This window comes from Cetorhinus maximus, chromosome 3, assembly GCF_964194155.1.
Source record: "Cetorhinus maximus chromosome 3, sCetMax3.hap1.1, whole genome shotgun sequence".
NCBI classification, from domain to species: domain Eukaryota; kingdom Metazoa; phylum Chordata; class Chondrichthyes; order Lamniformes; family Cetorhinidae; genus Cetorhinus; species Cetorhinus maximus.
In genome coordinates this window covers 30,463,621-30,490,943 of record NC_135881.1, presented here as the reverse complement: position 1 = coordinate 30,490,943, position 27,323 = coordinate 30,463,621, and the positions used below count along the sequence as shown (strand labels likewise).

The 27,323-nt window shown below is 43.1% G+C and overlaps 1 protein-coding gene across 4 annotated transcripts in view; it reads left to right on the top strand.

Annotated features, from left to right (window-relative positions):
* Nucleotides 1–27,323, top strand: part of LOC144677193 (disco-interacting protein 2 homolog C) — a 589,517-nt gene that overhangs the window by 427,300 nt on the left and 134,894 nt on the right. For all 4 annotated transcript variants that reach the window (XM_078537402.1, XM_078537389.1, XM_078537398.1 and 1 more), the window contains 7 exons: nt 3,843–3,966; nt 8,319–8,428; nt 15,863–15,965; nt 18,855–18,919; nt 22,384–22,477; nt 22,710–22,829; nt 26,689–26,803. In XM_078537402.1, coding sequence (XP_078393528.1) covers nt 3,843–3,966; nt 8,319–8,428; nt 15,863–15,965; nt 18,855–18,919; nt 22,384–22,477; nt 22,710–22,829; nt 26,689–26,803 — 731 coding nt within the window. The remainder of the gene's footprint in view (nt 1–3,842; nt 3,967–8,318; nt 8,429–15,862; nt 15,966–18,854; nt 18,920–22,383; nt 22,478–22,709; nt 22,830–26,688; nt 26,804–27,323) is intronic.

Here is a 27,323-nt window from a genome sequence, read left to right as displayed (position 1 = left end):
GCAAACAAAGTGAAACTGCTACCCAGCTCTGCAGACTAAAGTTCCCACAGCTTCAAGAACAATTGATGGACACATTCATTAAAAGATCTATAAGACAGCCGCCACAATTTTAAGTTAAGGAAAGATTTACATTCTGTTAATGTGTATCTACTGTGTGGTGCTAGTCATTTTATTCTGCATGTCAATGCCAGGAAACTGCCACAACACTTTCATCATGTGACAATCCACCGCACCAGCCCTTATGATTCAGACCCATGTTTTAAGATGGTTGATTGTTGAGGACTCTAGTCATGATTGATGACCCCAATGAGGCTTCCACTGATGCAAGGGACTACAAGTACAAAGAGACCCATGCAATTACAAGATGTTTTATAGAACAGAGTATAGGAACTCTGAAATTCCATTTTAGGTGGCTGGATAAATCTGGTGGTACCTTGCAATACAGCCTAGTGAGTCTTAACATTCATTCTAGTTTGCATTTATTTTGTATATTTAAAAATGTATTTTATTATTTCATGGGATGTGGCCAGGCCAGCATTTATTGGCAATCTCTAATTGCCCTTGAGAAGGCGATGGTGAGTCCCCTTCTTGAACCACTGCAGTCCGTGTAGTGTATGTACACCCACAGTTCTGTTAGGGAGGGAGTTCCAGGATTTTAACACAGGAACGCTGATATAGTTTCAAGTCAGGATGGTATGTCTTGGAGGGGAAATGGCATGTGGTGGTTTTCCCATGCATCTGCTGCCCTTACCCTTCTAGGTGGTAGAGGTCACAGATTTGGAAGGTGCTGTCAAAGAGGGCTTGATGAGTTGCCGCAGCGCATCTTGTATCTAGTACACACTGCTGCCATTGTTCATTGGTAGCAAAGGGAATGAATGTTTAAGGTGGTGGATGGGGCGCCAATCAAGTGGGCTGCTTTGTCCTGGATGGTGTTGAGCTTCTTAAGTGTTGATGGAGCTGCACTCATCCAGGCAAGTGGGGAGTATTCCATCACATGTCTAACTTGTGCCTTGTAGATGGTGGATAGGTGGATAGGTTTTGGGAAGTCAGGAGCTGAGTTACTCACCACAGAATTCCCAACTTCTAATCTGCTGTTGTAGCTGCAGTATTTATATGGCTGGTCAAGTTCAGTTTGATCAATGGTAACCTCCAGGATGTTGATAGTGGGGCATTCAGTGATGGTAATGCCATTGAATGTCAAGGGAAGATGGTTAGACTAGATACATAATATTGCTATGAAGTAAAGTGCAGAAGCAGAAGACAGTGGTGTTGAAGAGAATATGGAAGAACACACCTCCCCATAGCATGTTACATTACAGGAGGGAGAAGACGTTGAACATGACAGCCAGCCAGCTGACTGCGACGGTAGGATACAACCCGTAGCTTAGTGCTTCTAGTAAACAGTGATTGATTCACCAACTTGAAACACCGTGCACAGTACATGTTTACAAAAAATGCTAAAAATTCCAATCAATCTATTGACAACTCCTTTTAAGCCATGATCCCCTTTGTATTGGTTAATATACCTGCTCATGTTCCTAATTTTCCCCTCCAACAACATCTTCCCATTTGTGATGAGTAACTGGGGTGTTCTTTCTGGAACACAGAAGCAACCATCTCAGGGTTTCTCCAGTTGAATTGTGTTCGACTTTTAACTGCCACCTGAATTAGCCTGGTAAGCCAATCGGTTGCATCAAACCACTAGAAAAAATCACACAGGATGCAACAGTTATATAAAAGAATGTTCACCACCAACTTCTAAGAGCAACTCTGGACTGGGCAAGGAATGCCAGTCTTGTTAGTGATGCCCACAGCCCAAGCACAACCCCCCCTCCCCGCTCTCTGTCTTTCTCTTTTAGCCTCTCTTTCGTTCTCTCTCTCTCTTCTCCCCCCAATGCCCCCAACCACCAGCCCATTCCCCTCTCCATTTCCTCCACCATCTCCATATTTGACCCTGTGTTCTGCAGGCCGTGAAAACATTCACTTCATGTGTTTTAGTTGTGGGTGATGGACTTCTCCGATTTGCCCAACTTTCATCCATATGTGAGCAAACCTTCATGAAATCAATACTCCCTACCCATAACTCTTTTGAAGAATGGGCCTCTTAAGATCTGGAGGTCTCAGTTCGTGAGCTGACATTAGTCATTCCTCCACCCCTTGTAGTGGAATGGCACTCAATATGTGCGCATTCTATCTCTCTCTATCTCTCACCACCAGCTCTTCATGTTCACTACTGCTCAGTGCCCTACTCAATAAAAACCTATCCAACTCATGTCACCCTCTTGATTAGATGTTTCTATTACTTATGCTTGCACAAGTAAGATGCCATATGAAAAGTAAAACTGAATAACTCTATTCTACACATAGATTAAACTGTGATGGAGTTGGCAGGGAAGTGGCAGCAGCTGGGGTTGTGGATCTAGCAGCAGACTCTCCTGTGGAAGTGCTCAGTGGTCGTCATTTTGGATGGCCTTTTCCTGCTGACCATCCTTTTATGATTTGTGACCAGACAAGCTGTTTGGCTGGTTTTAGAACAGCCTTTTACCTGGAGGCAACATAGACAATTTAGGGAAAGGGTTAATAAAAGCAAAATGCTGCCGATGCTGGAGACGTGAAATAAAAACACAAAATGCTGGAAAAATCTCAGCAGGTCTGACAGCATCTGTGGAGAGAGAAACAGAGTTAATGTTTTGAGTCCAATATAACTTTTCTTCGGAACTGGAGAGTGGTAGAAATGTAATGGGTTTTATGCCGTTGACAAAGGGGGGAGGGGCAGGTAGAGTAAAATAGAAGGTCAGGGATATGTTAGAGGGCAGGAGAGATTAAATGACAAAAGATGTCATGGATCACAAGTTCTTTGTTCCAAAGAAGAGTCACATTGGACTCAAAACGTTAACTCTGTTCCTCTCTCCATAGATGCTGTCAGATCTGCTGAGTTTTCCCAGTATTTTCTGTTTTTATTAAGGAAGTGATCAGCTGTGGAAGTTCTTTGCTCCTTGAATCAAGTGCCCTTGAAAATTGGCAGTAGCTCTGTAGCAGGCATGGCGAGTTACCAGATTTGTTTAAGGAAAATGCCTGCGTGTTTGCAAGGGTTCCCCTTTGCGGAAGTTAATTTCTCTGACCCCTTAATGCTGCGAGATAAAATGCAGAATAGTTAAGGTGCTACGTGCAGGCTTTGAATGATAGTGGATGTGTGTCAGTAAAGTGCCTTGACTTTCTTTGGCCACACTTGCGAAGAACCTTTTCTTTCATTGTGTGGCTGTTCCTCCGGGTAGTGTCAGGTGCACTGACTGTCTCTACCATTTTCCTGCACATTTCCATCACTCTTAATAGGCTTCCCACTCACCAGACTACCTCAACTGTCCCTCAGTTCAACCAGCAACACTTCCAGTGATCCATTTGAGAACCTGGGGGCCCTTATAGCCATAAACTGTTCTAAATCTGCACTGCATAGCAAACAAGGGCCAGTGAGGACATTTCAGTGGATTAGTGATAAATTCGCATGATGGCTTTCCTGTTCTACTGTTACCCACTAAAGGGAGGAGAATTCAGCCTAAAGACGTCGTCATTTAGATGCCCATCCCTGTACATATGAGAGTTCAAACATACAAAACATTAAATATTTCATGACTTATGATTTGTATATATAATTACGTGTATTCAATATTTGTAATTGAAGAAGTCAAATTCCAGTGCTATTAATTTTTAACATACCTTTTCTTCCCTTTTCCCCACATAAATCACAATCTTTCCCCCTCCCATTTCAACCCTACCATTCCTAAAATTGTGGTTTTGAAACTTTAAAACCAACATAAGATGATGGACTTGTTTTTATCCACCAGGACGCTGGAAGCCAACAAATTGGTTTTCTTTTGGGAAGTTGTGGTGTTACTGTAGCATTAACTAGCGATGCTTGTCACAAAGGTTTGCCTAAAAGCCCAACGGGGGAGATTCTACAGTTTAAAGGTAATTGGTTTTCATGTTTTTTAATATAACATTTATTATTTTTATGTTGCTGCACTTTATTGTGATTAACTACTTCGACAAATCTAGCTCAAGTTATTCCCAGCTAGTATTGTCGTGATTGTAACAGCTTCATGAATAATAAATTGGATTTTCTTCAATGCCTAGAGGTATATTTTCCACAATTTATCATGACCCTGTTCTTCGGTAAACCGTAGCTCTTAGTTTTATTAACTCCACTATTAAAAAAATAGAAGGTAGTCAAATTAAATTTGGAATTCAACAGTCATTATTACATACAAACATGTTTAAAGAAGTCTAGAACTTGTGCTAGGAGATGGTGTACGAGCATTTGCATCAAAAGCTCCTGTCCACTTTTACTAGAGATATTAACCCATTTAAAACAAACATTTGAAGGCCTTTATTGAAGTAGCAGGTAACTGAATCTCATATGGATATATATTGAGTATTTAGGTAATATTATGAAATTTGAGATTGAGTTAGTGGAGTCGATTAGAACACTGTTCCTTCACCTCTGGGGCCAAGCTTCAAATCCATCCTAAACTGATTGGATCAGTGTCTCTGCTTTGACTGGAAGAGTTTTAAGGAAAACTTCCTCAGTCCAGGTGTTCACTTGGCACATGTTCAAACACCAGACACTGGGACCCCTGTCACTGAACAGGAGTTGGCTCCCACTCCATCCCTTGGCACATGTGTGGTTTCTCCCACCGCTAATGTCACGATTGTCTGCTACCCATCACTGTCTGCTGCCCGCTCCCTTCCACTGTCCATTGTCAGCTCCCCACCGTCATCTTCCCTCTTCCTCTCGCCATCTTCGCCGCTCCCTCCTGCTGTCTGCTTCACCATTCCATCCAACCCCACACTTTCTTTGAAGCTTCCCTCCGGTCCCCCACCCCCACCTGCTCCTTTCACCACTCCTCCCAACTTCCCCCCACTCTCTTCGCTGCTCCCTCCAGTTTCAGTGGGAGGGAGTGGCAGCATGAGGAGGACAATGTGGGAGGGGTCGACGGGGGCGGGAGGAGTGATGAGCAAGAGAGAAAGAGGAAGCGGGCGATAGCGACAGAGGGAGCGGGAGGTGGACAATAAGGGAGGGGAACAATAAGGGAGGGGAACAATAGGGGCCAGAGGGAGGGAGAAAGGAAGAGAGAAGCGGAGGAAGCGGCAGAGGAAATGGGGAAGAGTGGCAGAGGGAGTGAGAAGCAGGAGAGAGCGACAAAGTCAGCAGGAGCAGTGAAGGAAACGGTGCTGGGAGGCGGACAACACAGGAGGTGGGCAAAGGGGAGGGAACAGGAAGTGGGGAATGTCAAAGGAAAGAGTGGGGGGTGGAGGGAGAGGCGAAGGGAACAGGGGTGGGAGGGAGCGAGAACAGTATTGTATGCTTTTTTTCTTTCTGATGCAGACAGCTGCCTGGGCTGATGTTGTCAGTGACATCACAGGCACTGCAACACATCGATCTGTACAAACTATGAATATTTTCTGCAGCTATTAATTGAAAAAGTTAAGGTTAGAATAAGTATTTCTCTGCTGAATTATGTAATTTTTAGACATAGATGTTTGATAATTTGTAATCTTTCAAACTTGCATAATGGTTGTTATCATAGCCAGTCAGGAGACTATTTAGCAAGTGTTTGACTCCAAGTGAGATTTAAAATGAGTTAATTTCTGAGATAATCTAGATGTTTTAAAATTTGTGTTCGAGGTCCTGTAGGTTCAAAATTTAAATCTGAAAGAATTGGGTGGAGGAAAATTTGTATTAATTAAAATTCAAGAATAAATTAAACAATTGGAAAAATATTTTCATATTAGACATGTCAGCATTCTATCAATTATATGAACTCAACTTTCGTCAAAATGTAGTCTTAAAGGTTTAGTTAGTTTTAATGCTCTATTTAAAACTAAACATTTTAATAGATTAGTCTAATTTGCTAAATGATAAAGAATTACACAAGTATATCAATAAAACAATGTATTGAAACTTGTCCCGCAAGTAAATTTCTTGCATTTGTACAAAAATAAGAAAATACTAGTTGAATGATTCTTTTTATTCTTTCATGAGGTGTGGGTGTCGCTGGCAAGACCAGCATTTATTGTCCATCCCTAATTACCCTTGAGAAGGTGGTGTTGTGAGCTGCTTTCTTAAACCACTGAAGTCCTTCTGGTGTAGGTATACCCACAGTGCTATTAGGGAGGGTGTTCCAGGTTTTTGACCTGGCGACAGTGAAGGAACGGTGATTATAGTTCAAAGTCAGGATGGAGAGAGGCTTGGAGGGGAACTTGCAGGTGAAGGTGCCTGCTACCCTTGCCCTTTTAGATAGTAGAAATCATGGGTTGGAAAGTGCTGTCAAAGGGTACTTGGCAATTTGCTGCAGTGCATCTTGTGGATGGTACACTCTGCTGCCGTGTGCCAGTAGTGGAGGGAATTAATATTTAAGCTGATGGATGGAATGCCACTCAAGTGAGCAGCTTTTTCCTGGATAGTACATATGAACATATGAATTAGGAGCAGGTGTAGGCCACTCGGCCCCTTGAGCCTGCTCCGCCATTCAATAAGATCATGGCTGATCTGAATGTAACCTCAACCCCACATTTCTGCCTACCCCCGATAACCTTTCACCCCCTTGTTATTAAAGAATCTATCTAGCTCTGCCTTAAAAATATTCAAAAGCTGCTTCCACTGCATTTGAGGAAGAGAGTTCCAAAGACTCACAACCCTCTGAGAGAAAAAATTCTCTCTTATTTTTAAACAGCGACCCCTAGTTCCAGGTTCTCCCACAAGAGGAAACATCCTCTCCACATCCACCCTGTCAAGACCCCTCAGGATCTTAAAGGTTTCAATTAAGTCACTTCTTACTCTTCTAAATTCCAGTGGAAACAAGCCTAACCTGTCCAGCCTTTCCTCATAGGACAACCTGCCCATTCCTGGTATTAGTCTAGTAAACCTTCTCTGAACTGCTTCTAACATCTTTCTTTAAATAAGGAGACCAGTACTGTACACAATATTCCAGATGTGGTCTCACCAACGCCCTGTAGAATTGAAGCATAACCTCCCTACTTTTGTAATCAGTTCCCCTCACAATAAATGATAACATTCTAATTAATTCTGATTAGCTTTCCTAATGACCTGCTGTACCTGCATAGTCTCTCACCATAATCTCTCACCATTTAGATAATAAGCTTTTTTACTCTTCCTGCCAAAATGAACGATTCCACATTTGCCCACATTATACTCCATTTGCCAGACCTTTGTCCAATCACTTAACCTATCTATATCTGTGTCGAACTTCGAGTGTTGTTAAAGCTGCACTCATCCAGGCTAGTGGAGAGTATTCCATCACACTCCTGACTTGTCCATTATAGATGGTGAATAGGCTTTTTGGAGTCAGGATGTGAGTTACGCACCACAGAATTCCCAGCCTCTCACCTACTCTTGTACCTTTTATATGGCTGGTCCAATTAAGTTTCTGGCCGATGGTAACCCATTGGATGTCGATAGTGGTGGATTCAGCGATTATAATACCATTGAACGTCAAGGAGAGATGGTTAGATGCTCTCTTGTTGGAGATGGGCATTGCCTGGCAGTTGTAGCAAGTAACATTCAATCCACACTTATCAGCCTCATCCTGAAAGTTGTCCAGATTTTGCTGCACATGGACACGGACTCCTTCAGTATCTGAGGAGTCATGAATGTTTTACTCATCAGCGCACATCCCTACTCCTGACCTTATAATGGAGGGAAGGTCATTGATGAAGCAGCTGAAGATGGTTGTGCCTAGGGTACTAACTACCCTGAGGAGCTTCTGCAACGATGTCCTGGGCCTGAGATGATTGACCTCCAACAGCTACAACCATCTTCCTTTGTACTAGGTATGATTCCAAGCAGTGGAGACTTTTGTGTCTGATTCCCATTGACTTTAATTTTGTTACAGTTCCTTGATGCTGCACTTGGTTGAAAGCTACGTTGATGTCAAGGGCAGTGAATCTCACCTCACCTCTTGAAAACAGCTCTTTTGTCCAAGTTTGGACCATGGCTATAATGAGTTTGGAGCTGAGTGGCCCTGGTAGAACCAAAACTGAGCATCAGTGAGCAGGTTTTGCTGTGTTAAGTGCCGAACGACATCTTGTACCACTTTGCTAAAGATCGAGAGTAATTGGCCAGATTTGGATTTTTGTGGAACCATGGCTATCTGAACCGTAACTTATTAATGTCAAGGGAGCTTGTGACTTAAATCTCTGTAAAGATCTGTGTCACTGATAGAGATTCTAGTTTACTTCGTTTGGGATAACTCACTTCACCCAACGATGAGCTGATTTTACTTTTTGTCATTTTATTTTAGGTTGGCCACGGTTGCTGTGGTTTGTAACAGAATCTAAGCATCTATCTAAGCCTCCTCGGGATTGGTTCCCTCACATCAAGGATGCAAATAATGACACTGCATATATTGAGGTGAGAGGAACTGCAATCTAGAAACAAAATGTTTCCTAAATAATTGACTTGATCAATGAATGTGCATTATGGCTTGTCATTTGTATGAGTAAGATTCAATATCTCTAAGACATGTTAAAGTTATTTAAATAGTGGTACAAATTGCAGGATCAATAAATTGGTATTTGCTCTGCAGCTCAGAGGGGGAAACTATCCTACTCTGTCAGCTAAGCAATGGAACTGACTAACATCATGAGCATGTTTACAAGCTCGACTTTTTCATTCTTGTCTGGTATCCGTGAGCACAGCATTGGTTTGGGAAGAGGAAAAGTAGAGACTCCAAAAAGCATTACTGTCAAAAAGAAATGAATGGGCAGCCCTCAATTGGACACTTCACATTGCAATTATTAGCGAAACCTATTTCAAGGCCCGACTATCTTTGCAAGTGAAACTGCCTCAGTAAAACAAGATTCCCATTCTTGATGATATCACAGTGCAAAGACAATTTTTCTTTATTCTTTCGTGGAATGTGGGTGTCGCTGGCAAGGTCAGCATTTGTTGCCCATCCCTAACTGCCCTTGGACTGAATGGTTTGCTAGGCCATTTCAGAGGGCAGTTAAGAGTCAACCACATTGCTGTGGGTCTGGAGTCACATGTAGGCCAGACCAGGTAAGAACGGCAGATTTCCTTCCCTAAAGGGTGTTAGTGAACCAGGTGGGTTTTTACGACAGTTGACAATGGTTTCATGGTCAGCATTACTGACACTAGCTTTTCAATTCCAGATGATTCATTGAATTTAAATTCCACCAACTGCCATGGTGAGATTTGAAAGCTTATCCCCAGAACATTAGCCTGGGCCTCTAGACTACTAGTCTAGTGATGTTGCCATGACGCCACTATCTCCCCTGCCATGAAGCACTATTGAACAGAATGTTAGAGGTGGTTATGATCAGCATCAGTTACAATTAATTTAACATTTTAAATCTGAAGCTTTAAAGATTGGTTCTTTGATTTTCAGTTAGAGAGTAATTGATAAGCCATTGTAACATCAGAAGCATTGTCTTTTCTTACTGCCGTAGCCTAGCAGGCGTAAAGGGGAAGTCTTGTGGTGCAGCGGGTAACATCCTTATCTCTGAGCCTGAAGCTGTGGGTTCGAGTCCCACACCAGAACTTGATGGCCATTTATAATGTGGCCAAACAAGTCAATTATCAAACTGGACGTCCTTCCAATACGCCCATGTCAGGTGGTAAGAGCGGGAGAGCTTCCTGGTCAGTGATCTTCAGAGGGCAACAGCAAACCACTGCAGTATCTTGTCAAGCTCAACCATGGACAAACACAGAAGTCCATGGTCACCAGTACTCTTTCAGGGCATGGTACCTGGAGAGAGAGCAAGCACAAAATGGTTTGGCACATTCAGTGAAGTTTGGGCTGATTATTTCCTTTAAATTCTTTAAATTTTCTGCGTTTTGTTATAATTACACTTGCTACTTCTACAACAACAATTTGCACTTACAGGCAGCGTGTTTCAAACCGGCAACCTCCGGACTGAGTCCATGCCGGTTTTTGGAGGCAAGGTGATGGTTGGCTTCAGCCTCATGCATTTTGCGACATGTCTGCTCCGATGTGCTTATCCCTCCCCTATGATTCTTGTTTGGTGCGAGAACCTGGCCATTTCCCTCTGCTGTGTTGCTTCTTTTCAATTTTAAAGGTCATGTAAGATGAAGGGCGGAATTTTCTGAGCCCACTGGCATTGGGCATCATGACAGGGCGTGAGTGGACAACATGGTGGGAAGGACAAAAACCGGTTTCACCATGTCATGAAACCGGTTTGCAGTCATCCGCTCCGTCTGTCAATGGTGGGCCACGTTTCCCGTCGCTGCACATTAGGACCTTAATTGTAATACCAGCTTGCCGGAATCATCCCCCCCCCCCCACCAAGGCTGGATCATCCAAGATCACGCTGACGTGTTTCACAACAGCATTTATAAGGCATGCGCCTGGCGCACTGCACTTTGAGGAGAGCTCGGAGGTGAGTGCACGGTAATGTTGCGCAGCGCTCTTGAGGGTCGCCTGTTGGACCTCAAGGTTGAGCATCCTTGCATTCAGGCAAGGGCACGGGCAAGTCACATTTTCCTGGCTGGCTCACAGTGCGGTGTCGGGGCAAGGGCTGTAGTGCGGTTGAGACGAGTTGGGGAGTGTGGAGACGAGGGCTGCACTCTGGTTGTTGGTGATGCACAAGCATGTGAGGGGCGGGGGTGGGGGGAGAAGTGACCACATTAGGGAAACTGTGTATAAAGTGACCATTCTTCCACAACTGAGACAGTTCAGGCGCAGCCACATTGATATTATTGGAGTCGGGGCCTCTTACCTATCTGCCCACTCAAGCAACACAGGCCTGAAAATGCCACCAAATGCTCCAGAGCTTTTCACCCCACGGACACAGACTGTAAACTAATGAGCATTTTAGTGGACTGCAGAACAATTGGACAACTGGTCATGTTATACAATCTCCTTGCTAAAGCTGGCCATGGAGCAGTCACTGGTAGAGGCACTCACAGCCTCTTGCGACGACATCATTCAAGTTTGGACCAGTCTCCCCCATGGTTCAAGCTAACAGTGCAGCCTTGCAGCACAGGTTAGGAGAATGCCTGTGCCTGAGCTGCAAGCACAGCATCCAGCCCAACAGACAAAGCTGCTGCCAACCGGTTGGGTGAATTGGAGCAGAGTGGTTGGGGTTTCGGGCAGCCATGCAGTGCACTGAACTCTGACCATCCAAATGGTAGCCAGCACTCTCCAGGATGTGTTAAGGGCCCTTCAGACTTAATCCAGAGAGAGAGGTTTTTAGTACACCCAAGCTAACCCACGCGCCTCTCTCTCATCCTGCAGGAGGATTACATCAGGAGCATGGAGCCTGGTGACCTAGCCGTATGCCTCGTGGCTTACAGAAAGTGGAGATGAAGGAGAAGAGGGTGACGGAGGTGTCTGGCTGGGCAGAGGGAGGAGGAGCATCCTCAGGAAGAAGAGGCGGCTGAGGCTCCCGCGCACACTGCTGAAGAGTCACAGCGAGCCGTCACTGGTCAGCGCCTAGCTAGACCCAGGGCCTATAGACAGCGCTTGTTATTCCTGCAGATGACCGAGAACCAGTGTCGCTGAAGACTGCGCATGACCAGGGAACTGGTCAGTCACATCTGCCACCTGCTGCAGGATTTGGGGACATGGAGGGCATCCACTGCCAGTGGCCATGAAAGTGACCACGGTGCTCAATTTTTATGTCAGTGGCTCCTTTCAGGGCTCTACAGGTGACCTCTGTGGGATCTCACAGAGATCCACGCACAAATGCATCCATGAGGTCATGGACGCCATCTTCGCGAAGGCACACAACTTTGTGTATTTCGCCTGGGATCAAGAAAGCCAGGAAGCAAGAGCACTGTGATTTGCCCAGATCTCAGGTTTCCCACAGGTGCAGGGTGCCATTGACTGCACTCACTTGCCGCTCAGATCTCCATGGCAACAAGCAGTCAACTATGTCAACCACAAGGGCTTCCACTGCTGAATGTTCAGCTGGTACGCGACCACCACAAACGCATCCTACAGGTCTGTGCACAATTCCCAGGGAGTGTCCACAACTCCTACATCCTCAATAGGTCTCAGATCCCTGACATCTTCTAGGGTCCACAAAGGCTACAGGGATGTCTTCTCAGGGACAAGGGCTACCCGCAGAGGATGTGGCTGATGACATCTGTGCAACAGCCTTGGAGTGCAGCGGAGAGAAGGCACAATGAGGCTCGTGCTGCAATTCGCACCTTGGTGGAACAAACCATTGGAATGTCGAAAATGAGGTTCTGGTGTCTGGACCGGTCTGGTGGAGCTCTGCCATACAGCCCACAGAGGGTGTCATGCACTGTCCTCGCTGCTTGCTGCGCCCTTCACAACCTGGCACTATAATGGGGAGGGGTGCTGGCTGACGAGGAGATGGAAGAGCTGCACGTCTCCTCCAATGAGGAGGACTTCAACAGGGATGAGAGTGAGGAGGTCCTTGAAGGTAAGGATGACTGCGATGTGGCCATTGCAGTGGCCAGACAAGGCAAGCGTGCTTGGGAGGCCTTCTTGGTACTAGATTCATGGAGGATGATGACAACATGCAGTGAGGAGACACCGTAGATCCTCGCTTTACGTCTGTGAACGTTTGACTCCTGTCTGGCTGATGGCAGTGCACATATCCTCTGTGATAAGGCTCCTGTCATGGAGACACAGCAGATGCCCATAGTCCCTAAATTCAGGAAGATGATGATGATGTGCAGTGGGACACTCCATAGATCCTCACATAGCTTATGTGAATGGCAGACTCTTGTCTGGCTGATTGCACCCTATGAACAGGGTCATATCATGGAGATACAGCGAGGAAACTTTAACTTCTCCTGATCCTATGGCATCCTTCATGAGCTGAACTCTTCAGAACTACATTGTCACCGGACACAGGTACTGATGAGATGAGGGGCCAGCCACACCTTAAAGGTACTGGGAGCACACACAGAGAACGACAGAACTCTGTGATGCCGGCCCAGAACATTCTGGAGCAATAATAAGCCCCATCAAGGTGCAGGCATCAATGATGTGTCCAGTGACTGTGAAGGCACGTCATCAGTGTGCTGGGAATGTTGCACAAAGCACAGGGAAGAGGCCCTGGACTGAGACACCTGCCGTTATCTTGTGCAGGGACCAAGGTTTCACATCTGAGTGACAGTAACACTGTTCATCAGAACAAGGAGCCATAGGCAGGGAGACATTCTTGGGAGCTTATTAACAAAGTGAACATTATGTACAAGTGATTTACACCTGTGCCCAGGCTGTGCAACTATGTCTTTTTAACCTTCCTAATCCTGCTGCTACGTCTTTGTGCTCACCTGACACCCACAGCGGAGGTGAAGGCAGCCTGCTGACTGCTACGCCCTGTCTGTGATGACCTTGAGGGGCGTCAGCTGGAGGGCCGAGACCTGCAGGGCCCCAGCCCGCTTTCGAGGTCCCGCTGTGTGGCAACGGCACCCTCCTCGGCCTGTGGAGCCGGAGCTGCTGGAGTCACAGGTAAAGGGAATTTGGATGGGCTGGACACTCCTGGAGTCATCTGGGTGGATGGGCCTGTGGTGTGCACCTGCTGTTCCTCCTCCCTGTGGGTGCCCGATGGTCTCTGGCTGACTCCTTGAAGAGAAAGGGAAGCTAGAGTGAGATCAAACTGTCCCGCACCCTTCTCGCATTGACACTGTTGGAGGGCAACTATGGCATCAGCGATAGAGTGCAGCCCATGCAGCAGTGCAGGACCGATGCCCTCGACCAAGGCCTCCATGGCGGTTGCCAACTTATAGTGTTGACCTCAGTGCATTGGCATGCTGGCGTTTTCACCTCAGACTGAAGGCCGTCGAACTCCTCCATTATGCCTTGTGATCTGAGGAGTGCAGTGGACATCCTTTCCTGATGTTCCCGAGCTTACCTTTGCAGCTCCAGCAACTAGAGGTATGACCCAGTCCAGAGGCTCCTCATCTGACTCGGACTCAGCACATTTCTTGTCTCCAGCAGTCCTCTGAGGGCCCGACACCTGGGAAGGCCCTGCTGCTGCCTGCTGTGGATCAGACAGTGTGATGTGCTCACTTTATTGTGACCCTGAGGCTACTCTACCGCTAGGTGTGTGTCTCTGGCATTCCTCCACCAGTCTATTTCGTTGTGTGCCAGCTTATCCTGCATGAATAGAGATGGAGAGAGTGTAAGCAGGACGCCTGCAGGCCAGAGGATAAGTATGCCTGGCATGTGTGAGTGGTGAGTGGTGCCATGAATGGGATGAGGGCAGTGAAGGTGTGTGTGAGAGAGTGAATGGTGATGTCCTTTGGACTGGCAGTGAGTGGGATTCCTGTGAACGCGTGATGGGTTTGAGAGTTAAGAGTGATGAGAAGAGTGACTTACCCTGGCGGAACGAAGGAGATCGCTCATCATCTTTCAGCACTGGAAGCTGTCCCCTTTTGGTACTGACCACAGCTGCCACTGCCTCCCAAGCCGGATTGGTGATATTGCTAGCCCTCATGCGGCCAGAAAAGGAATAGAGGACATCAACAGCCTCCACAGCACCCAAAAGGGATGCATCACTGAATCAGGGGGCTGCAGTCTTTTTTGCCTTTCACGGTCAATGTCATCTTTGCAGCAGTCCTGAGCTGGAATCACTGAGAAGTGTGCGTGTGGCTGCACTTTAAATATGGCGCCCAGCATGAAGAAGCGGCGAGGTGACAGCGTGACAGGTGAATTGGAGGCCACCCACCAGAAAGACGGCGCGTTTCCTGGGGATGCATGATTAATGAGGCAGGATTGGGACGATACGGCGTGAAAAGCCGCCATTGCAGCAGGCGGGTAAAACGTTTTCCCGCCAACTACCGCGGTTAGTGCAAATCTGGGATGATTCACCCATAGTGTCTGTGGGTAGTTATAAGTGCTACTTATGTGTCAGTGACAGAGGAAACTGCCATACAGTACTTTCATTCACCATCGATACCGATGGCGGGGTACTTATGGTGAGAAGGCCACCATGTTGTGACACAGGGCTGGGCCAGGCCAAGTTTGATCAGGTGTAGTCAAGGTTCGCTCCAGCCACTCGGATAGGCACGCATTACTGCATGAAAGCGTTCATTTTGTTCTTCATTTTACCACTGGCCAGTGGGCGCATTTGGATTTTTTCCTTCTACTATGGATTTATCGTTAATTAATTAACTGAAACTAACAAATAATACTAATCTTTTGTTGATTGAATGCTTGAATTAAACTTTTAATTCTGCCCCTGTCTCCTTGGGTATTGTTGTGTGGCCTGCTTAAATACTGTCCAGTTTTCGGACATCACTGGTTTTCAGATAGCTGGATTTGAGATACTGTATCTTTGTAAAGCACCTTTAATGTAACAAACCATCCCAAGAGGCTTGGATGCATAAAAAACAGTTGCTGTGCCAAAGATTTAGAGATGAATTTTTCATTTTTTTAGCTGCTTATGGAAATGACTGATTTTGCAAAAAAACTCAAGTATTTCCATGCCATTCATGTTGTGGTTTAGGGAATTATAAATAATTATATTAGAATTCGTTGGGGCCTTTTGGGCACTGTTCAGCATGATTTGCACAAAAGTAAATCTAAACCAAATATTGATAATTTGCTTACATAAAGAAAGAGCATTTTTTGGGGGGATAATATATCAAGGAGCATAGAAGGGCCAAAAATTATGGACAATATGCCATTGAATACAGTGATGGCAGAGTTTGCCATACATGAATTATGAGCTTCAATCACTGTAATGGCCATTGCTTGTTCTTAACTCTTCCATTGTTGTTAAATGTAAGGGGAAAAAATCTGGCAACACACCCTCCAAAAACAGTGCACTATGTGAGCATTACCACTCCTCACTTCTTTTGGTCTGTTTTTATTATTAGTACAAGACTTGTAAAGATGGCAGCGTGCTGGGTGTGACTGTGACACGAATTGCACTCCTGACTCATTGTCAGGCTCTGACTCAAGCCTGTGCATATACAGAAGGTAAGAGTTTCTTTGTCTTTTCAAACTTCTTGCTCTAATTAAAATATTGGCTGTAATGTAATTCTGCCCTTCTATAAGTGCTGAGGTACTGATATCCTTGCAATGAAATGGTGGCCCTTTACATTCTTGGTTGTTTCATTTTAACTTACTATAGTGATATACTGGTGGGACATAAGCTGAAGTTGTGCAGATCATTTGGCTGGGTAAAGTAGTTTTTACTGATTTTGACCATCATGTGTTACACTTTTGCAATAACCCTCCTCGTTTCTTTTCCCCCTTCCCATTACTCCTTCTGTTTACATCTCATGGTGTACATTCCAATACTTTTAATATTGTTTGCACACATACATGAAAGCAGTCTCAAGTAGAGGAGATGCATAAAAACAGTGGGAAATGCCAATTTGGGTACTTTAGTCTGATAGGCTAAGGAGGGGAATATTATTTTGGATTCCTATTCCTGATTGCTTCTTGCATTAATATTGGTTGAGATCAGGATCAGCTGTAATGTCCTCACTGTTGATAGCCTTCCAATATTCGCTCAGCTCACATAAAGAATGACCATTTGGAAGGACACCAGAGGACAACTGGTGTTGTGAAACTGTAGGACAACCCCAAACCAATGTCTTTAGGAGAGGAGTGAGAGAAAATTGGCAAAATAAGAAGCACCATGAGCATACGGTCTGGATCTGATTCAATTGCAGGCCAGCAACAAATGCATTGATAAATGTTCATAATGACGCACTGATCTGCTGTTTCCATTTGTGACTGAATCTGAAGATCTTGCTGAAATGGCTTGCTATCTGAAAGTTAGCAATTTCTAATGTGGATTTTTAAAAAATGTTGCCATTCCTCATGGTAATTTTACAATGATATAGGATGTTAACATTATGCAAATATGAATTGTGTAATTTCTAGATTCTATAAAATAAGCCGCCTTTTAATTGCAGTTTTGAAAGTCATTTCTTTGGAGTTGTAACATGACACTTATTGGAATCTTTAGGGTTGACTTAAATCAGTAATGAGTAGCAAATTCAAGTAGCATGCCCTCTCTGGAGGCTCACAATCCTTGTCTAATTGAAAGTATTAAAAGTTTGTGTGAAATATATCTGAATGACATATATTGCAGACTTCATTAGTTCAGTTTTGTTCCTCTCTCGGCTCAGTTGTGTGTTTTTAGTCCCTATTATTGCTAAATTTAATAAAATATTTACAATAATCTGGTGCCACAGTGTTTTCATGAAGAATGACATACTGGGGTGTCAAAATAATGTTCAATAATTCATGAACAATAAAATTGGCACAGTTAATTTATGTTTAGTGCTTTATATTGCTTCTATGAGTGACCACTAGAACTTAATGATGCATTGGCATCATGTGCAAATGCACATAGCCTCCTGCATGAATCAAAAGCTTAACTATAATTCACCAGTTATTGGTGATTAAATCAAGAATACTTGCATGAGTACCATATAAATAAAAATACACATTATGATATGAATAATGGTTTACAGAAAATTGGCATCTCTTCAGGAAACTGCCAATCCCAATGATGTTCTCTAAACATTGACATTATTGTGAAGTCTTCTTAAATATCCAAAACAAAAATTAAATCATCCCTAATACTTCAAAATGAATTAGATAAATCGAGAAGTACATATGACTACAAAAATAAATGGGAAATAAATATTCTTGAGGAATAATTAAAGTCCCCAGCAAGTTTATCCAGAAGGTCCCAGGTTTCTTTCTAGTATGTGCAGAGTTAGGTGAAGCCATAAGGGCAACATGATAAATTTCCTTGGTGTGGGAGGGGAAGGTAGAAGAGGGCTACCACTTGTGACTGCTACTCAGTGACCTCAGCTGTGGAGATGACATGAGGGCCCAGCCCGTGTTGCCTCTGTGGGTCTCAGATTGACTTGGTGATCGTCAATATCGAGGATCAGACATGAATACTGACATGTTAGAGGATGCCTGGCATCATACCGGACAGGAAATTAACACTTGTACAAATCATTGCCATTAGTCTAATTCTCTTGTCAGGAAGCTTTTGTTTAAAATTCTGTGTCTTGACTGCCTCATGGTGGAGGGATGCGCATGCAAACAATTGAGTGCTGGGGAAATTTGGAAGTCTTTGCTACATCACAACCCTTGTCATGAAATGTGAGAAATTACATCACCATCAGGAGGCAGGGCACAACACTTCTCATTTTAATTGAAGAGCTATGTTTTTAATGCTTATGTTCTAGAGCCTTATCCTGGAACATTCTAGTTAAGGATTAACAGATAATGAACATTCTTTTAGAAGTTTCTATTTTCAAACATTATCTCTCAAATACTGTGAACCACAATATATAGGAACAGTCCTCTCTGGTCAATGTGCTGACATTGTGCTTCTACTATGCCATACGAACCCAGTCCAATCCTTACTTTATGATTAAGTTAGCCAGTCTCAATTGGTGAGGCAAGAGAGCCACTACATTTGTTCCTCATTGTTCCCAGGCAAAAAAGGTAAAAATGTAATGATTGCTGATCATTCAGTGACTCTCCCTGATGTAAGTATCTGCCAGTGGATATGCAAGGAAGATTAGAATAAAAACTGGGTTACCCTTGGTTGTAAAGGAACCATCATTGAATCATATCCCTGGGGGATGTGGTGTTCAGCTTCACACATGAGAGCATGGCCATTTAACTAAGGTACCAAAGAATTGCAGTCTCTGAATATCCACCTCCCTTCAGGAGAGAGGATGGGTATTGAGAGAAAATTAGAGGGGCACGCAAATAGGTTAAGACATAACATTTAGATTTGAAATGAAACTGAGAGGAATTTACCCTCTGTTTTTTTCCCAATAAAATCATTATTTTAACTGAGAAAGTCTTGTCTATCTTAAACAGCGGAAACCATTGTGAATGTATTGGATTTTAAGAAAGATGTTGGCTTGTGGCATGGTATTCTAACGGTAAGGTCTTTTTCTATATGCATATTTCTATATAAATAGCAAATTTATGATATGAAACTGTATTCAATAGGTGCACTTGTTGGAAGGCTCCTGCCAGCAGATTGTGGGGCTTTTTCTGACTGAGAGTTATGAGAACATGAACTTTTCAAAACAGTAATAGTTCATTTAGTTCAACAAGCCTGTCATTATTTCCCTAGAGATCAACACTACCCGTGTTCTCACCATGTTCTTCAATTACACCTCTTTTCAAAAATCCTCATTTTCCAGATAAAGAATGCTGAGCATGCCTCTCACATTGAAACATTGGAACATATAAGCAGGAGTAGGCTATTTGGCCCATCGAGCCTGCTCCCCCATTCAATTAGATCGTGGCTGATCATCTACCTCAATGCCACTTTCCCACGCTATCCCCATATCCCTTGATGTCATTAGTATCCAGAAATCTATCGATTTCTGTCTTGTACATGTTCAATGTTCAGTCCTCTGCAGTAGAGAATTCCAAAGACTCACCACCCTCTGAGTGAAGAAGTTCCTCCTCATCTCGGCCTTAAATGGCTTGCCCCTCGTTCTCAAACTGTACCCTCTGGTTCTGGGTTCACCAGCCAGGAGAAAGACCTTATCTGCAACTACCCTGTTGAGCCCTGTAAGAATTTTGTAAGCTTCAGTGAGGTCACCTGTCATTCTTCGAAACTCTAGAGAATACAGGCCCGGTTTCCTCAGTCTCTCCTCATAAGACAATCCAGCCATCCCAGGGATTAATATAGTGAACCTTCATTGCACTCCCTCTATGGCAAGTATATCCTTCCTTAAATAAGGAGACCAAAACTGTATACAATACTCCAGGTGTGGGCTCACCAAGGCTCCATACAACTGCAGCAAAACATCTCTATCCCTGTACTCAAGTCCCCTTGCGATGAAGGCCAACATACTATTTGCCTCCCTAATTGCTTGTCAAACCTTAATGCTAGCTTTTGGTGACTCACGAACGAGGGCACTCAGCTCCCTTGGACATCAACACTTCCCAACACCTCACCATTTAAGAAATACTCTTGCCTTTCTGTTTTTTCTACCAAAGTGGATAACGTCACACTTAATCACATTATATTCCATCTGCCATGTTCTTTCCCATTCACTTAGCCTGTCCAAGTCCCCTTGAAGTCTCATTGCATCCTTCTCACCACTCGCTGTCATTTTTCTAGCCCTCCAGTCATAGCTGTAATTCAGCTACACTTGTCATTTTGTGCATTGTAAGTTGTAAACAACTTTCATTATCATGCCTTTAGATTTTCATAAATGTGAATATCCAGTTGCTTCATTAAATTTTATCTTTGGTCAACAGTTTGGATTCCAGTTGAGTTGTAGGCAGAATCACTTTCTATCATATGTCAATGGCTGGTAGGTAAACTGGAGAGAATTCGGAGTGGACATTTCACACTAGAAGGTTGTGTCCTCCATACATGATTTTTCAATAGATGCCATAGTATTTAAAAAAAGAAAAGTGTGGGAATGAAGGTTTAAAAGATTTCATTGCACAGGTATGTGTAGCCACGTCATGTTTTCTGCACTCCAAAAGTGATGCATTGTTCGTAAAGCATTTTCAGCATTTGCGGTGCATCATTTTAACATGATAAAAGTTGCTGGCACAATGAACAATATTGAAGTGTAATGACTGTTGTTATGCACCCAACACATAAGGCACTGTCAGGTTCATTGCTGCCCACACTTCTACCCCTTACTCACATTTTACCTTCCTAGATTGTGTACAGAATTGGAAGTAGTTTTATTGGAGTGGGGTATTAATGGTGTAGGGAGTAATATATTAGCATGGATAGATGATTGGCTAGCTGGCAGATAAGAGAGAGTATACATAAATGGGTCTTTTTCTGATTGGCAGGATGTGACAAGTGGAGTACTGCAGGGGTCTGTGCTGGGGCCTCAACTTTTTACAATTTACATCAATGACTTAGATGAGGGAATGAAGACATGGTAGCTAAATTTGCAGATAACACAAATATAGGAAAGTATGTTGTGAAGAGGACATAAGGAGGTTGCAGACGGATAGAGGTAGGTTGAGTGAGCGGGCAAAAAAACTAGCAGATGTAGTATAATGTGGGAAAATTTGAAGTTGTTCACTTTGGCAGGAAGAATAAAAAAGCAGGGTATTACTTAAATGGAGAACAGCTGCAGAATTCTGAGATGCAGAGGGATCTAGGTGTTCTAGTGCATGGGTCAGTAAAAGTTAGTATGCAGGTACAGCAAGTAATTAAGAAGTCTAATGGAATTCTATCCTTTATTATGAGAGGAATTGAACATAAAAGTAAGGATGTTCTGCTTCAGTTATACAGGGCATTGGTAAGACTGCATCTCAAATACTGTTCAGTTTTGGTTTCCTTATTTAAGGAAGGATGAAAATGTGTTGGAGGAGCTTTATTAGATTGATACCTGGAATGAGCAGATTGTCTTATGAGGAAAGCTTGGACAGACTGAACTTGTTTCCACTGGAGTTTAGAAAAGTGAGGGGTGACTTGATTGAATAAGATCCTGAATGGTATTGACAAGGTGGACGTGGAAAGGATGTTCCCTCTTGTGGATGAGTCCAGAACTAGGGGCCACTGTTTTAAAATTAGGGGTTGCCCTTTTAGGACAGAGATGAGGAGAATTTTTTTCTGAGGGTTGTGCGCCGTTGAAACTCTGCCTCGGAAGGCAGTGGAGGCGGGGAAATTGAATATTTTTAGGGTGGAGATTGATAGATTCTTGTGAGGGACGCGAAGGTTATCGGGAGTAAATGGGAATGTAGAATTCAAAACACAAAAGATCAGCCATGACCTTATCGAATGGCAGAGCAGGCTCGAGGGGCCGAATGGCCTACTTCTCCTTTTTCATATGTTTGTACGAGAATTTAGAGAAGGCATTAACTATTGAAGCACCTTACTTGCTTTATTGAAATATGAGCTGCAGTTTGGAAAATAGTTTAATTGTAAAAATGCAGCTCCCATTCAAAAATCCAGTTGGTGAGAGATTTTACCTATTTGGAGATTAGTTATGCAGATACTAAATTTGTTCCCTTAATTTTCAGGTAAAAGTGGATGGAAGTAATTTTATTTATTAATGCAATAATCAGGAAAAACACAGAATATTTAGTGGCCTCAGCTTGTGATCTAGGGCCATGACATGACATGTTTTGGCATGTGGTTTTATTTGGAAAACACGTATGTCAAGTGGCTGCCGATAAAACAGATCCATTTCTATCACTGTTTCATTACATTGAATTACTCCGGCTAAGCATTCTTAATTATTATAATGCCGGTGACAATTTGCTTAACATTTGTGCAGAGAATGGTGATTCAGTATAACCATGATAAAATGTATTACGAATCAAAATGCATATTTATGAAACAAAAATGGTCGTCATCTATTTCTAGGTGCAGTATTTTTTCCTTATTGTATTTTACTTTCCCTCTCAGAGCGTTATGAACATGATGCATGTTATCAGTATTCCATATTCATTAATGAAGGTGAACCCCCTTTCATGGATACAAAAAGTTTATGCATATAAGGGTAAGTACTGATAATTATGCAGAAGGCATTGTTTAAAGAGGATATGTGACGGAGTATTATTCCCATGTTTTCACTGATGGAGTATCCTTTAATTTTGACATGCTTTAATTTTGATTGTTGATATAACAAAATTGCATTCTGATCAAATCTGCATAAGAATGCTAAGATTTGGGTTTTATTTTAAAATTAAGGGTGAATTCGGAAAGAATGATTTAATGATATGTAATTCCAGCTAAAGTGGCATGTGTGAAGTCTAGAGACATGCATTGGGCCTTGGTGGCACACAGAGATCAGCGAGACATTAACCTCACTTCACTACGGATGCTAATTGTAGCAGATGGAGCCAATCCTTGTAAGTAGCTATCTCTTTCATTAATCCTTCATTTAAACAAAATGCAACATAAATTGTTTGGTATGTAGTTTGCAACATTTTAACTCAAAAGTAATGGAAAGGATGTTTTCAAGTGCAGTTTAGAATAGTCACCTATGATTTCCAGTGCTTTTCCCTTGTACGAGAATAGAAAGTGCCAACAAAATACTGAGCTTAACTGTAGGAATCTCTGAAATTACAAAGCACTGTACTGCATTAATGAGGATTATAATGAGGATCATAACCTCACCGAAGTATTTTTTTTTAATTATAATGTTCAATTGAAATGCAAAAATTATCATCTCTAATCTTAAAACCTGGTGAAAATGTTGACAGGTTTCTGGTAATGTAGGTTTAATCCTATCTATGAGCCACGAGTTACAGCATTGTCCTTTCACATCTGGGTTGTGGGTTACACTCACACCCAAACTGATGAATTGGAAGCCTTCACTGCAAGGATCCTAACTGACAAATGGGTTTTGACACTTTCACTAGCACAGTGCTTCCCACAGGGCAGAATTTTCCCCCCGTTGGGGGGGTGGAGGGGGAGGGGCGGGGGGTGGTGGGGGGGGTAGAGTTTAAGGCGGATGCGCGCCACCATTTTACGTGGGCGGGCCAATTAAGGCTGGCTCAGTGTGACGTCCGCATGGAAGCGCTATGTGCTCCCTGTGCGGGTGTGGGGGGGAAATTCCCTGAGCCAAGAGTGCACTCTTTTGCGCATGCGCACAGAAAAGCACGCTCATCTCCTGAGGCGGTACAAGATTGGCTGTACAATAAAAGATCTGAAAAATAGAGAAAAAAAATTCCCTGACATGTCCCCTCATGTGACACTGTCACATGAGTTGGGACATGTCCATAACTTTTAAATACACTTTCATTACTTTTTAAAAAACCTACATGAAACCTCATCCCGCCTGTGGATGAGGTTTCATGCTTTTTCTAATGCCCGCCAGGTTGGACGGGCAGGCCCATTAATTAGTTTAATGACCCTGTCAATGGCCTCAATTGGCCATTGACAGGTCGGTGGGCGCACAGCTGATTCTGCTGAGCCCCCGCCTATCTGAAAATTTAAATGGGGCGGGGTGACGTCGGGTGTTCCGCCCAACATCATCCCACGTCATTTTACGCGTCGGCGAGCAGGCCCCCCCCCGCTTGCCGACTGGGAAATTCTGGCCATAGTTTGGTGCAATTGGCATGGAGTTGAATGTCTTATTAAGCGAGGCCACCAGAATAGTGGGTGAAATAGGGAAGGATTGACAATGATGTACACCAAGAGGTGCTCTTTGGAGATTAAGACATATCATGCACTGGGGTTACGTTTTCTGCATTTAGAAACCTGGAGTATTGATGTAGAATTTCACAGGCAGTTGAATATAAATAATTATTTGAGTTTTCCACCAGGTGAATTGTTTAGCTAGGTTTCTGTACACGGAGTTAACAAGGCCTACTTCTGTAGAATATAGTAAGCATTTATTCAAATGAATTTATTATTGTCTTTCTAATAATTTAGTTGAAATATCCAAACCGGATGTTTTCAATTTCCCACAGGGAGGAATGAAATATGCAACTGATTAGTAGTTTAGAACTTCATATGCAAACTAAGTTTATGCAATCTGTCAAGAACACAAGAACAATTAGGAGCAGGAGTAGGCCATTTGACCCCTCAAGCCTATGATCATGGCTGATCTGATTGTGGCCTCAACTCTACCTTCCTGTCTGTCTCCCATAACCCTTGACTCCCTTGTCGATCAAAAATCCATCCAACTCGGCCTTGAATATATTCAATGACCACGCCATTGCTCTCTGGAGAAGAGAATTTCACAGGCTAACAACCCTCTGAGAGAAACAATTTCTCCTCATCTCAGTCTTAAATGAGAGACCTCTAATTTTTAAACTGTGTACCCCTCGCCCCTTCATCCTAGATTCCTCTACATGGGGAAAGATCCTGTCAGCATTCACTCTGTCAAGTCCCCTCAGTAAGATATTTCAGTAAGGTCACCTCTCATTCTTCTAAACTCTAATGGATGTAGATCCAAGTGCTCAATCTTTCTTCATAAGCTAACCCCTTCATCCCAGGAATCAGTCGAATGAACCATCTCTGAATTACTTCCAATGCAGTTATATCCTTTCTTAAGTGAGGAGACCAAAACTGGATACTCCAAAACACAATACTCCAGATGCATTCTCATTAAGGCCCTGTACAGCTGTAGCAACACTTCACAGAATCACAGAATTGTTACAGTGTAGAAGGAAGCCATTCAGTCCATTGTGTTTGCACTGGCTCTCTGAGCATTTTAACTTAGTGCCAATCTCCTGCCTTTTCCCCATAATCCATTGTTTCTATTTAAATAATCATCCAGTGACCTCTTGAATGCCTCAATTGAACCTCCCTCCAAATGGTTAAAGGGCCCATCCGAGAATTGAACCCAGGACCTCTCTCATACCAATTCAATGAAAACCCCTAAGTGAGAATCATACCCCTCGACCAATGAGCCAGCTAATAGCTTTATGATCACCATTTTGAGACTAGCTTTCAATTCCAGATTTTTATTAATTGAACTTAAATTCCACCAACTACTGTGGTGGGATTTGAACCCATGTGCCCAGAGCATTAGTCTGTGTCGCTGGATTACTAGTCTAGCGATATTACCACTACACCACTTTCTCCCCATTTTTTTATCTCCCTACTTTTATACTCGATTCCTCTCGCAATAAATGCCAGCATTTCATTTCTCTTCCTAATCACTTGCTGTACCTGCATACTAACTTTTTGTGATTCATGTACCAGGACACCCAGATCCCTCTGTGCCATAGAGTTCTGCAGTCTCACTCCATTTAAATAATATACTGCTTTTCTATTCTTAAGTCAAAATGGGCAAGTTCACATTTTCCCACATTATACTCCACCTATCAGATTTTTGCCCACTCAATTAACCTATCTAAATCCCTTTGTAGGCCTCTCATATCCTCTTGACAACTTATTTTCCCACCTATCTTTGTATCCAGTAAATTTATCTGCCATATATTTGATCCTTTCATCCAAGTCATTGATATAGATTGTAAATAGTTGAGGTCCCAGTACTGACCTCCACTTGTTACGCCTTGCCAACCCGAATTCCAAAGATTCACAATGCTTTGATTGAAGAAATTATTCATATCAGTCCTAAAAGATCGTCCCCTTATCCTGATACTGTGCCGCCGTGTTCTAGATTCCTAAGCCAGGTAAACAACCTTCAGAATCTTGTATGTTTCAAGGAGATCATACCATAAATCCCAGAGAGTATAGGCCCAATTTACTCAGCCTCTCATCATAGGACAACTGTCTCAATCCAGGAACCTTCACTGTACTGTCTCCAATGCAAGCATTTCCTTCCTTAAATATGGAAACCAAAACTGCACACAGTACTCCAGGTATGGTCTCACTAGAGACCCACACAATTGTAACAAGACTTCCATATTCTTATACTCCAATCCCCTTGCAATATAGGCCAACATGCCATTTGCCTTCCTAATGGTCACAGTAGGGGGATTTATTTGCAGCAATCTACTATGGCAAAGAGGGAGTCTGTTTTAAGTGAGTCAACCTTTTTGATGTGAAATTGGTTATGCAAGAATTATAAAGAAAGCTAGAGCTGTGGGGCCTCTGGGATGCTGTGCATATTTCAACTGCTTCAAGTATCCTCCTCATTGTATAAGTAATTCTAATGCAGTTGCCTAGCATTTAGCTCTCACTTAGTAAAAATAAAAATACATAAATGGAACTTGAATTGAGAGATTTAGATTGGTCCCCCAAATTTTAAAAAGTGCTGTTCTAATATTTCATGAATATTTTGTTCATTAGGGTCCATTTCTTCCTGTGATGCATTCCTTAATGTCTTCCAAAGCAAAGGATTGCGTCCTGAAGTAATCTGTCCTTGTGCCAGTTCACCAGAAGCTCTTACTGTAGCTATCCGCAGGTATGGAATTCAGCTGTTTGACATGCAAAGTAGTAAGTAATATGTGAGGAGGTAGGATTTTTTCTGTTCTGGTGCAACAAGAAGTGTTTTAATGATGAATCAATGCAAGATGAATATGTAGTTGTCAATAGGCAAGCCAATTCAGATGTTAATTTCATTGTAGTTCATTATTAATCCTCTTAATACCTCCCTCTATCCTGGCTGGCCCCAAACTGTCTTTCTAGCCTGGGGACCTGAACTGCAGATGTCTTCACAGCTGCTGTCAGTTTGGTTCTGTATCAGGCAGAAGAGGACATATTTCACATTTTCCAAAATTGCTCAACAAAAAAACCAATATGGTATTTGGTGAAATTGAATGAAATATTCAGTTCTGCTCTCCACAAAGGCATGCAAGAAACATTTTTCCCTACATGTTGTGATGATAAGGATGGGAAAGTTGGAAGCTATACTGTTGTGTTCAGTATTCCAAGCATTAAAATGAAAATTGGAGACTTCCCAATGAAACAAATAGAATTGAACA